Here is a 15,367-nt window from a genome sequence, read left to right on the forward strand (position 1 = left end):
ATGATGGTACTAGCTCACAGGACAAATCTCTCCTCTCAGTACCCTTCTCCACCACCGCCAACTCCAGGCTCCGCCCTTTCTGCCTTGCCTCACCCTATGCTTGGAATAAACTTCCTGAGCCTGTACGCCAAGCCCCCTCCTTACCCATCTTCAAATCTTTACTCAAAGCCCACCTCTTCAATGTTGCTTTCGGAACCTAACCTTTATACCTATTCAGGAAATCTAGACTGCCCCAATTTGACTGCCCCTATTTGTCTGACTGTACATTTGTCCTTTAGATTGTAAGCTCCTTGAGCAGGGACCATCCTTCTATGTTAAACTGTACAGTGCTGCGTAACCCTAGTAGCGCTTTAGAAATGTTAAGTAGTAGTAGTAGTAGCTAGATTACGTTATTAATGTAAGATTATTGAGGGTTATACAAATTATTTTATTTTATTAAGCTGCCAAAATTAGGGGTCTCTCCCCTTAAATGTGCGGGTTATAGATGTTTGTAAATAAATGAGTTAGAGAATATTACAGAGATGTTACAATTGCTAAGGTGCAGAGAGGATAAGAAGTCAGGACATTTTAAAGCTGATTCCATATTGCAACAAGGCTCATATTACATTTTTGGAAATTTCAAAATGTATATTTATAATCAAAATTATAGAGCTTCTAATCAATTAAGGATAAATTAATTCTTACCCACTAATTTTCTCTCCTTGAGTCCCTCCAGACTAGTCCAGACACTAGGGTTTGTGCTGTTTTGCCAGCAGGTGGAGACAGAACTACTGAGTTGTGATATCATCACTTAAGAACCCTATGCAACACCCTGGCCAGTCAGTATTTATCATAACAAAGCAGAACAGCAAAGGCAATTAGAAAGAGAACAACTAATGAAGGAAAAAGCCCTCCAGACCAAAGATTCAACATGAATAATGAACTAGCTAAAATCAAAATCTTTATGCTTCAGCAGATAGAAAACAAAACAGTATCAAGTCTCTTCAGGCCAACCAACACAATGTGGCAGAGGCAGATACAATGCAAGAGGCAACAAGTTGCAACACCTATATTTACAATGCCTCTGATGCTTGATACCATTAACTCCAAAGCCCAGAGAAAGTCCTACTACAGTCACTTACAGTTCTAATGTTAGCTGCGATGACTCTCAGGGGCTCCGAGGCTCAGATGCGGATTCATGCAATCAGGATCTGCTGAGGTGTACTTGGATCCTCAGGCACCCTATAGCTTTAGATGGTAACACTTTCTTCAGCCTTGTAGATGGTCTGGGACCACCAGTGGATGGAAATAGTCCAGGTCTCCTTGCTGGAGAATAGGCAAGCAGCCTAGTCTTTCCATTCTCCTCAGTATCTCAGAAGACATGAAGAGGGTTCCCCGTTCCTCTGTCTCCTTGTACTCCTGAATTATTCCTTGACCTTATTATACCAGCTTAGAGTAGCACTGTAATCAGGGGTCCTTTTACAAAGGCTAGTGTTTTTAGCACGTTATTATTATTATTATTATTAGCATTTGTATAGCGCTACCAGACGCACGCAGCGCTAAACACCTGATACAAAGAGACAGTCCCTGCTCAAAAGAGCTTACAATCTAAATAATACAGACAGACAAGACAGTTACGGGTGAGGGAATTAATGGGAGCTAAAAAGCAGCAGTGAAAAGGTGGGTTTTCAGCATAGATTTGAAAATAGGTAGAGATGGAGCTAGATATATAGGTCCAGGAAGTCTATTCCAGGCATAAGGTGCCGCGAGAGAAAAGGAGCGAAGCCTGGAGTTAGCAATGGAGGAGAAGGGGGACGACAAGAGAGATTTGTCCAGTGAGCGGAGTTCACGGGGAGGAATGTAGGGAGAGATGAGAGTGGAGAGGTAATGGGGGCTGCAGAGTGGATGCATTTAAAGGTCAGTACGAGAAGTTTAAATTGAATGCGGAAGCGGACAGGGAATCAGTGAAGTGACTTGAGGAGTGGGCTAATGTGGGTATAACGATTCTGGCAGAAAATAAGTCGTGCCGCAGAATTTTGGACAGATTGGAGAGGAGAGAGATGGCTGAGCGGGAGACCAGTGAGAAGTAAATTGCAATAGTCCAAGCGAGAGGTGATAAGGGTGTGGATAAGGGTTCTAAATGTGCTACATGCTAGAGACACCCATATATTCCTAGGGCCTCTCTAGCGTTTAGCACATGCTAACCATTAATGTATGCTAAAACGCTAGGAGGTCTTCGTAAAAGGACTCCAAAGTCTGTAGACTTCTGGGACAACCTTGGAAGAAAGGAGAAATGGGGGGTGACATGATACAGACGTTCAAATATTTGAAAGGTATTAATCTGCAAATGAACCTTTTTTGGAGACGGGAAGGCGGTAGAACTAGAGTACGTGGTTGAGGTTGAAGGGGGGGCAGACTCAGGACTAATGTCAGGAAGTATTTTTTCACGGAGAGGGTGGTGGATATGTGGAATGCCCTCCCGCGGGAGGTGGTAGAGATGAAAACGGTAATGGAATTCAAACATGCGTGGGATAAACACAAAGGAATCCTGTTTAGAAGGAATGGATCTACGGAATCTTAGCAGAGATTGGGTGGTGACGCCGGTAATTGGAGAGTAAAACCAGCGCTGGGCGGACTTCTACGGTTTGTGCCCTGAGAAAGTCAGGGACAAATCGAACTCGGGTATACATATAAAGTAACACATACCATGTAAAATGAGTTTATCTTGTTGGGCAGACTGGATGGACCGTTCAGGTCTTTATCTGCCATCATTTACTATGTAAGATGCGTTTAAGTGGCGCAAAGCAAATCACCAAACAATAAGAGCACTGCCACTTAGCCTTAGTTCCTTCAAAAAGCAATGAATTCCAAGCTTAACTTATATTTGTCAGGTCCATTACGTGCTGTATTTGTGCGTTAACTATTTTGGGAGGGGATAAATTATAGGTGAAGAATGGATATGGAAGCGTTAACCAGCTAGGGCGTTCACATTAGCACGCACTAACCCCCCCCCCCCCAAACTCTATATAGTGCGATATAAGTTGCACACGCAAATCTGGTTGGATTCTGATTTGTGCGCGCAACTTAATTGGCTTAATAAGCCAATCAGTGCCGATGTCACTTAACAAGCAATTATTGACACTAATTGGCGTTAATTAGAATTTACACTTACAATTTTACTACTACTACTACTAACATTTCTAAAGCACTACTAGGGTTACGCAGCGCTGTACAATTTAAACATAGAAGGACAGTCCCTGCTCAAAGAGCTTACAATCTAAAAGACAAGAGAACAATCTAAAGACAAGTGTACAATCTAGAGGACAAGTGAACAGTTAATCTGATAGGGTGGATAGATTGGGGCATTCTATATTTCTCAAGCATATTCTATAAAGTGATGCGCATAATTCTAAGAAGCAGATCTGAAAAGGGGGTGAGGCCATCAGAGGGGAATTCCAAGCACCTTGAGTACTGTGTTCAATTCTGGTCGCCGCATCTCAAGAAAGCTATAGTAGAATTGGAAAAGGTGCAGCGAAGGGCGACTAAAATGATAGCGGGGATGGGACAACTTCCCTATGAAGAAAGACTAAGGAGGCTAGGGCTTTTCAACTTGGAGAAGAGACGGCTGAGGGGAGACATGATAGAGGTATATAAAATATTGAGTGGAGTGGAACAGGTGGATGTGAAGTGTCTGTTCACGCTTTCCAAAAATACTAGGACTAGGGGGCATGCGATGAAACTACAGTGTAGTAAATTTAAAACAAATCGGAGAAAATGTTTCTTCTCCCAACGCATAATTAAACTCTGGAATTCGTTGCCGGAGAACGTGGTGAAGGCAGTTAGCTTGGCAGAGTTTAAAAGGGGTTCAACGGTTTCCTAAAGGACAAGTCCATAAACCACTACTAAATGGACTTGGGAAAAATCCACAATTCCATGTATAGAATGTTTGTACGTTTGGGAAGCTTGCCAGGTGCCCTTGGCCTGGATTGGCCGCTGTTGTGGACAGGATGCTGGGCTCGATGGACCCTTGGTCTTTTCCCAGTGTGGCATTACTTATGTACTTAAATCATGCTGCATTGAATTGGGCTTAGCAGTGCATGGGAAAGCCCTTCACTACCAGATTCTAATGCTCTTTAGTAAAAGGTCTCAGAAGTTTTCAGTTTTTTACAAAAGTTGAGATAGGAATCATCCATTAGTACCTCAGATGACGACAGATTCTACACTGTGTGTCCCTTTAACACACACATGCAGATTTCATAAAAGCACTGCCTCACTTTTGGGTTGTTACATCTGACTAGCAGTGAATTCTGTCTTTGAGTGAATTAATGGTAGCCATGATCAAACCATTAAAAAAAAGACATAAAACCAAAGGGAAAGCAACACCAGAACAAGCAAAGGGGTTTGAACTGCAGCCTCTGATTGTTTCCTATATTCCATACTTACATTTTTGTTAGAGTGCCTTACAAATTTTAATGCATGCAAAATCGATGTAATGTGTGTTAACCTACAAATTAAAGCATTTAGGGGCTCTTTTATTAAAGTACTAGTAAAAAAGCCCCGTTTCTGATGCAAAAGAAACGGGGACTAGCAAGGTTTTCTTCAGAGTGTGCATGTGGGAGTGTGTGTGTCCCTGCCCTCTCTCCCTCCCCCCTCCGAGTCCAGTCCTTCAGTGTTAAGTTTCCTGCTGTTCTGTGTTACAGAGAGAGTGAGGGCATCTCTCTCCCCTCCCCCCTCTGAGTCCTTCACTGTTACAGAGAGAGGGATTTCGTGCTGTGTTGGTCTTGCCTTTTATATATATAGATAGACGTCAGGCATTTAACATATGGTTAATGTGCAAATGTTCCTTATGAACATGTTAAAGTGTTGTGGGGTATTTTCTCTGTTTATGTATGCAAAACCATGCACTATTGAATTTTTAATAATTTTTCTATCTGGGGTGTGGCATGGGTGGGGAGTGGAAGTGGAAGCATTAACTGGCTAGTGCATTATATTTATTTATTTATTTATTTATTTGTACTACTAGTACTTATCACAATGCTTATACCCCGCACTTTCCCACTCACTAGCAGGTTCAGTGCGGCTTAATAGTATATCAGGTTAACAAAGTAACATAGAGTGGATGCAGCTGTAATATAGTAAGTAAAGAGGTGGTCATTTAGATGTGGATAGGTAAGATGGGCAAGAAAGGAGGATGGTAAAGGTAGGGGAGTGGGGGGAGGGTGTATATTGGGATTAGCATGTTAAGTATGGGAGAATGTATAGAGAAGGGTAGGAAGAAGGATGTGTTAGAAAGGATTAAATAGGGAGTATATTTCAGGTTCAGTCTTCATAGTCTGATCCGGGTAGCGCAGATGGACTCATATAATTATAATTATCATGTGCTAACTGGTTAACACAGGGTTAATGCAAGAACACTTTCCATCTCCTAAATAGGAGGCAGTAAGTGCTCCTGTATTAACATTTGTAAGGTTACACATGGGGAACATTAGCATATGACAGTAGCTTCCAAACCAGCCAGTCTGGTTTTCAGGATATCCACAATGTATGTCTATGAGAGAGACTTGCATGGCTGGAGCAAAAGACAAAGCAGGCAGGGCTAGAGCAAGACAGGCAGGCAAGCTGGGCTGGAGGCCAGGCAAGGTAGGAAGGAGACCAGGCAAAGCAAGCTGGAGCCATGACAACAAGGCTAGGCAAGGTGACCTTGTTGCGAAGGCAGTGCTGGGAAATCCAGGGCGGTCTTAAATAGGCCAGGTCTGTGACGTCACCTCCATGTGCCTCCGTGGTTTTCCCGCCAATGGCCCTTTAAAACGTGGACTGCAACACATGCACACACCTAAGAGAGCTGGGCCCGCTGAGTCCTGGAGTGGAGGAGACGGCGCTGGCAGCCTGCCGTGCCAAAGAAGCGAACCAGGAGTCCTCCAATAAGACCACTGCACTCTTCCCCAATTCCCACCGAGACCCGTGGGTAAGTTGAGATGCGGGGTACAGCTCGGGCTGTGACAATTAATGCCTAACGAAGAGTAGTAAATGGCCACTTAAAGTCAATTTGCTTGCGTTAAAATATCTAATGTGCATAAAAACTGTATATTAATGCACATGCATGACATAAACAAAAGACCAGAATAGCAGACTGTTCTCTTGCACACTTGGAGGGGCATTTTTGAACGGGGACGACCATTTCTAAGGGCGCCCAACTATAAGGACGGTAATGTGAAGGGGCGGGGCAACGCATATTATCGAAACAAGATGGACGTCCATCTTCTGTTTCGATAACACGGTCAGGGATGCCCAAATCTTGACATTTAGATTGACCTTAGAGATGGTTGTCCTCGGTTTTCGGCGATAATGGAAACCAAAGACGTCTATCTCAAAAATGTCCAAAACCAAGCCCTTTGGTCGTGGGAGGAGCCAGCATTTGTTGTGCATTGGTCCCCCTCACATGCCAGGACACCAACTGGGCACCCTAGGGGGCATTGCAGTGGACTTCAGAAATTGCTCCCAGGTGCATAGCTCCTTTACCTTGGGTGCTGAGCCCCCCAATCCACCCCCCAGGTCCGCCTGCCTGAAGTACACTGCACCCACTACAACTGCTCCAGGGACCTGTATACTGCTGTGATGGACCTGAGGCTGGCATAGAGGCTGGCAAAAAAGTATTTTTAAACTTGTTTTTTATGGTGGTAGGGGGTTACTGACCACTGGGGGAGTAAGGGGAGGTCATTCCCCATTCCCTCCGGTGGTCATCTGGTCAGTTTGGGACCAAGTAAAGTGGGCCTAGTGCTGGTCAGGGACGCCCTTCTTTTTTCTATTATCGACCAAGGACGACCATCTCCTAATCACGCCCCAGTCCCGCATTCGCTACACTGCCGACACCCCCCCGTGAACTTTGGTCGTCCCCGCGATGGAAAGCAGTCGAGGGTGTCCAAAAATTGGCTTTCGATTATGCCGATTTGGACGACCTTGCGAGAAGGACGTCCATCTCCAGATATGTGTCGAAAGATGGGTGTCCTTCTCTTTCGAAAATAAGCGTGTTGGTAGTCCTTTTACTAAGCTGCGGTAAACGCACATTAGCGCTTACTGCACAGTAAGCTCTAAATCTGCATGTGCTACCCCACATGCTAACAAATATTTTAAAGTTTTTGTTGGAGGATGTGTGTCTGAGGGGGCATAGAGCAGGCGTTCCTGCATTAATCAGCTCGTCTGCATTATTGTGTGATAACTGGTTAGCGCATGATTAGTTTAGTTTAGTTTATTATCATTTGCTTAAACACCTTTCTGATAAAATCAAAGCAGTGTCTAAATGGAAAAGGGAAGGAGCTACCACATGAGCTGTTACTGCCTACAAAATAGGTGTCAGTAAGTGTTCCTGTGGTAATTCTTTTAAATGACCATGCGCTCATGGAAACATTACCACATGGCAGGGCCGCCGAGAGACTAGGCCGGGCCCGGGGCAAGGCCGCCCCCCCTCCACCCCCCCCCTGCCCTGCCTCCGCCCCCGCTGCTGTTGCCCCCCATCGCTCCCCCCGCCACTGCAGTCCGCGGTCCCACCTGCCTTTCTCCACGGCTCCGGGCCCCCTTCATTCAAAGTGGCAGTCGCAGATCTCATCTCTTCTGGCCTTCCCTCCCTGTGTCCCGCCCTCGTCTGATGTAACTTCCGGTTTCCGCGAGGGTGGGACACAGGGAGGGAAGGCCAGAAGAGATGAGATCTGCGACTGCCGCTTTGAATGAAGGGGGCCCAGAGTCGTGGAGGCAGGCAGGTGAGACCGGGGACTGCAGCGCTGGTGGCCTGACCCCGGCGCCAGGCCCCACTTGGAGGCCCGGGGAATTTTGCCCCCCCTGCCCCCCCACCTGTCGGCGGCCCTGGCACATAGTTATTAATAGAAACAATAGGAAATCAGTCATTTTCTGGCTGCAGTGAAAATAGCCTTAGGCCCAAATTCTATATATGGCGCATGAAAAATCGGCGACAAAAAAATCATGCGCTTAGCGCTATTCTATAAACTATACCTAAAGTTAGGCGTACTTTATAGAATATGTGCATCTGCCCTTCTTGCGCCGTCCATTTAGGCCACCTAAAACCAGGCCTAAATACCTGCACCTAACTTAGGAGCAGATCGGGCGTATTCCATAACAGCTCGTGTAGTTTTGGAATGCCCACAACATGCCTGTTCCACGCCCACGGCAATGCCCCCTTTTCAGCTGTGCACATCAGAATTTACGTGCACCGCATTAGAGAAGATGCCTATAAATTTGTGCGTGTAAATTCTAATTAAAGCCAATTAGTGTCGCTAATTGGTTGTTAAGTACCAATTATTGGTGCTGATTGGCTTGTCAATCAATTAAGTTAAGAACACAATTTGGCCACATGGCCAAATTAGTGCGCACAACTTAAGGTGCCATATAGAATTTGGGGGTTAGTGTGCAGGAAAAAAACGCTACGGCCACTTTTACTGCAACTTGGTAAAATGACCCCCAAATTAGCTTGTATAGTTTGCGGTTACTTAGCACATGGGTTGTTTAAATATCTTTACTCCATGTCTATGGTACTGGCTATGGTTTTGTAAAATCATTATATAATACAGTTTAAAGAAAAAAAAAAAAGAAAAAAAAATCCAACTATGTAGGAGTGGCCTAGTGGTTAGGGTGGTGGACTTTGGTCCTGAGGAACTGAGTGCAATTCCCACTTCAGGCACAGGCAGCTCCTTGTGACTCTGGGCAAGTCACTTAACCCTCCATTGCCCCATGTAAGCTGCATTGAGCCTGCCATGAGTGGGAAAGCGCAGGGTACAAATGTAACAAAAATAAAATAGATACTATTGGAGATTCTACATGGAATGTTGCTACTATTGGAGATTCTACATGGAATGTTGCTATTCCACTAGCAACATTCCATGTAGAAGGCTGCGCAGGCTTCTGTTTCTGTGAGTCTGACGTCCTGCACGTACGTGCAGGACGTCAGACTCACAGAAGCAGAAGCTTGCGTGGCCACATTGGTGATCTGCAAGGGCCGACTTCTACATGGAATGTTGCTAGTGGAATAGCAGCAACATTCCATGTAGAATCTCAAATAGTAGCAACAGTGGAGGAGTGGCCTAGTGGTTAGGGTGGTGGACTTTGGTCCTGGGGAAAGGAACTGAGTTCGATTCCCACTTCAGGCACAGGCAGCTCCTTGTGACTCTGGGCAAGTCACTTAACCCTCCATTGCCCCATGTAAGCTGCATTGAGCCTGCCATGAGTGGGAAAGCACGGGGTACATGTAACAAAAAAAAAAAACATTACTGAGGCTTTTTTCCCATTCTGTGTCTATATGAAAAAGCTAAAGGTCAACACTGAATAAACTCATGCAGACAAAGTAGTTGCTGGCTGCATACTTTTTATTTATTTATTTTTTGATAGTTACACTGATAAATTTGGGCATTGAAGCAGAGGCGTAGCCAGATCAGTATTCTGGATGGGCCCAAAGGTAAATTGGATAGTCCCTTCCACACACACGTGCTGACACCTCCTCCCCCCTCCCCCCCCCCCCCCCACCAGACACATCTTCCCAGAGATATTTTTTAAGAACACAGACTTTTTTTTTCACCTACCCCACATCTTCAACCTCTCCTCCACAGTGTCCCAGCACCTGCGCTCCTGTCTCTGAACCCCATCCCTCCCCCATGTCGGTATAGGCGTCCCCTGCAGCGAGTCATTCTTGCTGTTTGTGCCGGATCCACAGGCTTCCATCTGTCAGTGTCCCGCCCTCGCTGACATCGTTGCCTGTTTCCTGAGTGACAGAACACGGCAAATGGAAGCCTGAGGGGCCAGTACAAGCAGAGAGAATGAATTGCTGTAGGCTCGGGATGCCTGTACCGACACCGGGGAGGGGTTCAGAAACAGGAGTGCAGATGCCGGGATGCCGCGGAGAAGAGGGGGGAAGACAGCAGTGTGGTGCTGAAGCTGGGTGGGGCTGAGCCAAGAACGGGTGGGTCTGTGCCCACCCAGGCCCACCCGCCACTGCATTGAACTCACTAAGTCATTTTCATGCGGTCTCTTCTAAATTCTGACCAACATAAAGGTACGTGTTGTGACATCATGAGGCAGTCTCTTGATAGCTTGTACATGGGTGGAGATGGGGCAGAATATGGGCAGACTGAGCATATATTCATATAGATTATAAAATATGCTAATCTATGCACATACTTAAAAATTATAGAAATGGACATTTAGATCTGCACCAAAGGCAAATGTGAATGTCCATGCCCGTAATGTAGGTATGATTTCAGTCATGTAGGCTACTTTTTTTACCGACATCAGTAGGCTTTATAACATCGAATTAAAATAGGTGCCTGAGAATGGGCTGACACTAAGTGCCCCCTTACAAAATTACCGTCTCCATGGCCAAATACATCCGTATTAAAATGTGTCGTGACTTGGACGATTCTATAAAGGTGCATGCTCTTTATAGAAAAACACTTATGGGTAAATTCTATATGTGACACCTAAAAAAAATCGTCACCGACAAATGCACTATCTATAAACCGCATATAGGCAGGGCCGCCGAGAGGGGGGGACAGGGGGGACAAAATTCCCTGGACCCGGGCCTCCGGGAGGGGGATGGCACCGCCGACGCAGTCTGGCGCGCCCGCCCTCCGTCACACCCGGAACTGACCTCAAGCGCCTCCCTCACCTTCACAGCACGTAGCGGCAGACCACTCCTTCCTTCCGTGTCCCGCCCTCACCTGACATAACTTCCGCGAGGGCGGTACACGGAAGGAAGGAGAGGTCTGCTGGCGCTTGCTGCAAAGGTGAGGGAGGCGCTTAAGGTTAGTGCAGAGGGCCCGGGGATGGAGAGAGGGCCCGGCCCGGTGGCGAGTGGAGGGGGACCTGGAGACCTCAGGTGGGGGGGGGGGCCCGGGGGTGGCCTTGCCCCGGGCCTGGCCCAGTCTCTCGGTGGCCCTACATGTAGGGCCCTGTTTACTAAGCCGCGCTGTAGGTGTGTTAATGTTTTTTTTAGCATGTGCTAAAAATTAGCGTGCGCTAATTTTTAGAGCACCTTAGTAAACAGGGCCCATAATTAGGCATGATTTATAGAATAGTGCTTAAGCACAGGGGTTCTCCTAAATTTAGGCGTCTATTTGCATCAACAAAAAAATGTGGTGCAAATGATGGCGCCTAAATTTAGGCGCCTTACCCCAATTATGTGCATAACCCGAATCCATGCCCACGCTGTGCCCTGAACCGCGCATGACCCCCCCCCCCACTGCCTCACCCCCCTTTTCCATCACACGGGCAAAATTTGGGCATGGATCACACGCCTAAATTTGCACGCATACATCATAATTGACTCTAATTAGCACCAATAATTGCTCGCGTGCTGATTTGCACATGCGATTTTAGTCACCGTTCCTAGAATCAGGGGGTTAATGCCAATTGTTTTCGGCGCCGTTTTTGAGCACTATTTGTAGAGTTTCCCTCTCGGAGCATATATTTGCTATTATAGAATACTAGCTTAGCGCCTAGAAGTTGGACACTTTCTTTTAACGCCCTTTGTCGAATTGTCCCCATAGCTATTTATTTTACTTTATACGACTGTCAGCCATTGAAAGCTGACAGCTTAGTGAATGAGGTCCAGCGTGTTAACTTGTGCAGTTCCTATGAATCCCAGTCTTAGGCTATTACCTCCCAGAGCTACCTGGTTAATAACATTTTCTTTTTCAAAAATGTTACAATCTGTGCGTGGCTTTCTGTTGTGCCTGCTTCTGCCACTTGAAGGGGTGTCTTCTTGAGACTGTTTGTTGCTTGTAGGTTTGTTTTCTCCCCTTGAGACCAATTCACCAGAGTTTGCACGGAATTGAGGTGACCGGCCTTGCACGCACAGTGCAGTGGAGTGTCTCGATTGTTATCCAGCGCATTCATGGAAGCCCCATTGTGTAACAACAATTGTATCAAATCGCTGTGCCCGTGCTCTGCAGCAAGGTGCAGTGGCGTCTTTCTCCAGATGTTTTTCTCATCAATATTTTTGTTTTTCCCTTCCGTCAAGAGAACTGTCACTATATCCATGTTGCCCTTGGTGGAAGCGTAGTGTAAGGGAGTACAGCCGTCCATATCCTTCATTCCAAACCTCACCTTGGAGCTCAGCATTGCCTTTACTATGCCAAGGTCTCCGCTCATGGCTGCAAGATGAAGTGGAGTCTTTTTGTCCTTGTCAGTAATATTGGGGTCAGCACTGTATTTAAGAAGCAGCTCCACCATTGCCAGCTCTCCCACCTCAGCTGCTAAATGTAAAGGTGTCTTGGAGAGCTTGTCCTTAATATTGACTTTTGCTTTGTGTTGAAGCAAACATTGAGCGACATCAACGTTACCCCTTTGGCTTGCAATATGCAAGGGAGTAGCTAAGTCCTTGGTCACTGCATCAATTTTGGCTCCAGCAGTGACTAAAGCATCAGCTACATCTGGCTTATTATAAAAAGCAGCCACATGAAGTGGGGTTTGGTCTCCTGGACCCCCGACATTAGCATTCAGCCCTTTCTCGATGAGTAATTTTATAGTGGAAATAACCCCAGCTTGAACAGCCAGGTGCAGGGCTGTATTTAAATTCGGTAACCTCTCATCCAGGTGAGCCCCCTTTTCAATGAGCGCTTGAGCCGATTCCGTGTTACCCAGCTCTACAGCCAAAAGCAAAGGTGTATAGTCCATGTCGTTTTTGGCATTCATGTCTGTGCCCCTGTCAATCAGAGCCATGATGATACCATGCAGGTTTGCCTGAACAGCTTTGAAGAGCATAGACACCATGGTATCTGGGGAGAGTCCCTTGGAATGCTGTAACAGTAAGCTGAAGATAGCGTGATTGTTGCTGTTAAAGGCGGCATCAATAATACTGGAATCGATGCTGGCACCAGCCTCTAGCAGCACTCTTGCCGTTTTCTCAAACCCTTGTGAAATAGCGTAGTGCAAAGGAGTCAACCTTTTCTCATCCTTTGCATCCACGAGGGCCCCGTTTCTTAACAGCAGTTGGGCCAACTTGCTGTCATCCTTGAGTGCCGCCATGTGCAGGAAATTGTGTCTGTTCTGATGTTTCTTGATTTCGTCTTGCAGCATCATTTTCACGATGTCAACATGCTGGTTTTGGGCAGCCAGATGAAGGGGCATGTTACTCTCATTGTCCAAGGCATAGAGTTTTGCCCCAGCACTTAGTAACACTCTCACTGCCTCAACGTGGCCTCTCTCTGAGGCTCTGTGAAGTGGCGTTCTTCCGTTTTTATCTTTTATTTCAAGTTTAGCACCTTTGCTGATTAAATAGTCGAGCACAGAAACCTGACCATTAGAAGCAGCAACATGTAGGAGAGTTTCATTGTGAGAATTCACTGCGTTAATGTCATTATCCGTCAATATTTCTTTCAAGAGCGAAAGATCTCCCTTTGCAGCTGCACCGAAGATGCTGTCTAAATCAGAAGGCATTTGCTTAGATTTTGCTATGTGAAGTCTAGGTTTCTCTTGACTTTCTTCTGTGGTAGTCTTTTTAGGCTTTACTTTCTTTAATAAAACACGGGGGCTGCCATCGTGCCTTGGTTCAACAGGTTTTTGAATGCCATCCTTGTCTTTTTCAAGCAGATACCCCACTAGCTGTCTTTTGCCATCTCCTATCTTGTCATTGAATTCATTGACATAGTTTCTCATGGAGCTGTACAAATTTGGCTCTACTGTTTTTAAGCAGGGATAAAAGAAAAGCCTACAGGCTCGCTCACCTTGAGACACCAGCATGTCCAAGAGTCGGGAATTCTTCTCTAGGCGGGTTCTGTACGTGGACACCAGCACTTTTTTGTCCTGGGTGAAAATCCCATTTTCGGTTAGCCAGGTAAGAATATAGTCTGTGTTGTTTATGCCAAACATCAGTTCCTCTTTTCTGGTCTTCATAACTTCTGTTGCATAAGGATTTATGAAGCGGCTAGATAAATGCATGGCAATATTATTAATTTTATCCAATAGGCTATGAAAGCATCTGTCTTATTGGTTTTGACCAGATTCATTTCCCATGAATGCTGTGTCTTGTGTGAAATAAGAGTTCCAAACACTTTGCAGTCTTAAAAACTTCTGTTAGGTGTCTCGTTATCCTCTCTAGCATTCCTGAGCAACAGAAGTTATTAAGTAATGCAAATAAAGAAACAAAATCCAGGATCACACCAACTACCTGTACTTCTTGCTTGTACAGAGACAGAATTTCGAGTTTGAAGAAAAATCAGCGCAAAAAAGTACATGAATCATGATTGCCGAGTCACTAAATCTTTGCTAACAGGTAGAAACAATGCAAACTGTCTGCCACAAAGACAACCAGCGACCGGGCTACAGTTGCTATGAACACAAGAGTTTTAGTTGGTGCTTATGATTCTATTCCGGAAAAGAAATGAAGGTGAGAACTGGTTGCTCCAGCTATTCCCTAGCAACCTGCCTTTCACCCCCAGTGTACCGCCCAAAGCTCTGTAGGAAATAGCACGCTGTGAGTAATCCCACACAACTGTGTAAACCAAACCTGCAACACTGAGCACAAAGTAGAAGAAGACTTGTAGGCTGTGGTACCTTTTCAAGGGTCAACAGAAAAAAAATGCAGTGTGTGAAGTTTTGAAACCACAAAGGGTCCCTTTCAAATATCCAAAGCCTTTGTGGTCTCGAAAGCTCATGTACTAACACAACTCTTTCTGTTGGTCCTGCAAGCTGATCTTACCACAATTTCCTTTCATAAATCTTGTGGGTGCTGGCAGGATTATGGTATAGGCAAACTAGGCACGTGCCTAGGGCCCAAATGTGTGGGAGGGGCCCTCTCAGATGTGCTAATTCAATGATTCCCAAGGCAGAGTTTTGCCCTGGTAAGTCAACTGCTGAGGGAAACATGAGAGACAGTCATCTGCCAATGCTCAAGAAGCAGGGCTTTTTTTGAGGGGGTACTTGGGGGTACTGAGTACCGGCACCTTTTCCATTGTCTGCTAAAATTGGCCCATGGACTCCAAGATTTAATGAAGGAGCTTAGGCTTTACACACTAATTCTGCCTTGTCATAGATTCTGTGACTGGTTGCAGGGGGACTAGCTATTGTGGGATGGATCCCTCAGTGATCACCCCACCTCTGAAGGGTGAGCTAGCATTTGAGTACCGGCACCTTTTTTGCTAGACAGAACGCACTGTCAAGAAGTAAAGGTATGGAGTAGACCACAACAAAAACAGCAGAAGGATGATAGAGGAAGGTTTATTATTGCAAATGGTCAAAAAACAACGCACAATGTAGCCACGTTTCACCAGGATCAAGCTGCGTCAGGGGAAAACTATTGACAAACATTGCAATAAATTGAAGTAAAAAAGCTAAGAGCATAAATATTTGTTCTAAACATAATCAAGAATAGTGCTGAGGAGGAGCCGCC

At 45.7% G+C, this 15,367-nt stretch overlaps 1 protein-coding gene across 1 annotated transcript; it reads right to left on the reverse strand.

The window, feature by feature from the left end:
- Nucleotides 1–11,646: 11,646 nt before the first annotated feature.
- LOC115471814 (ankyrin-3-like) lies at nucleotides 11,647–13,917 on the reverse strand. The gene has a single exon (XM_030205652.1). It carries the CDS (start codon nucleotides 13,915–13,917, stop codon nucleotides 11,647–11,649), a length of 2,271 nt encoding a protein of 756 aa, XP_030061512.1.
- Between the last annotated feature and the right edge of the window lie 1,450 nt (nucleotides 13,918–15,367).

Source organism: Microcaecilia unicolor, chromosome 6 (assembly GCF_901765095.1).
Source record: "Microcaecilia unicolor chromosome 6, aMicUni1.1, whole genome shotgun sequence".
Lineage (NCBI taxonomy): Eukaryota > Metazoa > Chordata > Amphibia > Gymnophiona > Siphonopidae > Microcaecilia > Microcaecilia unicolor.

Bases quoted from the DNA above. Each gene is read 5' to 3' on its own strand.
- LOC115471814 (XM_030205652.1), bottom strand. From the start codon at position 13,917: ATGCATTTATCTAGCCGCTTCATAAATCCTTATGCAACAGAAGTTATG.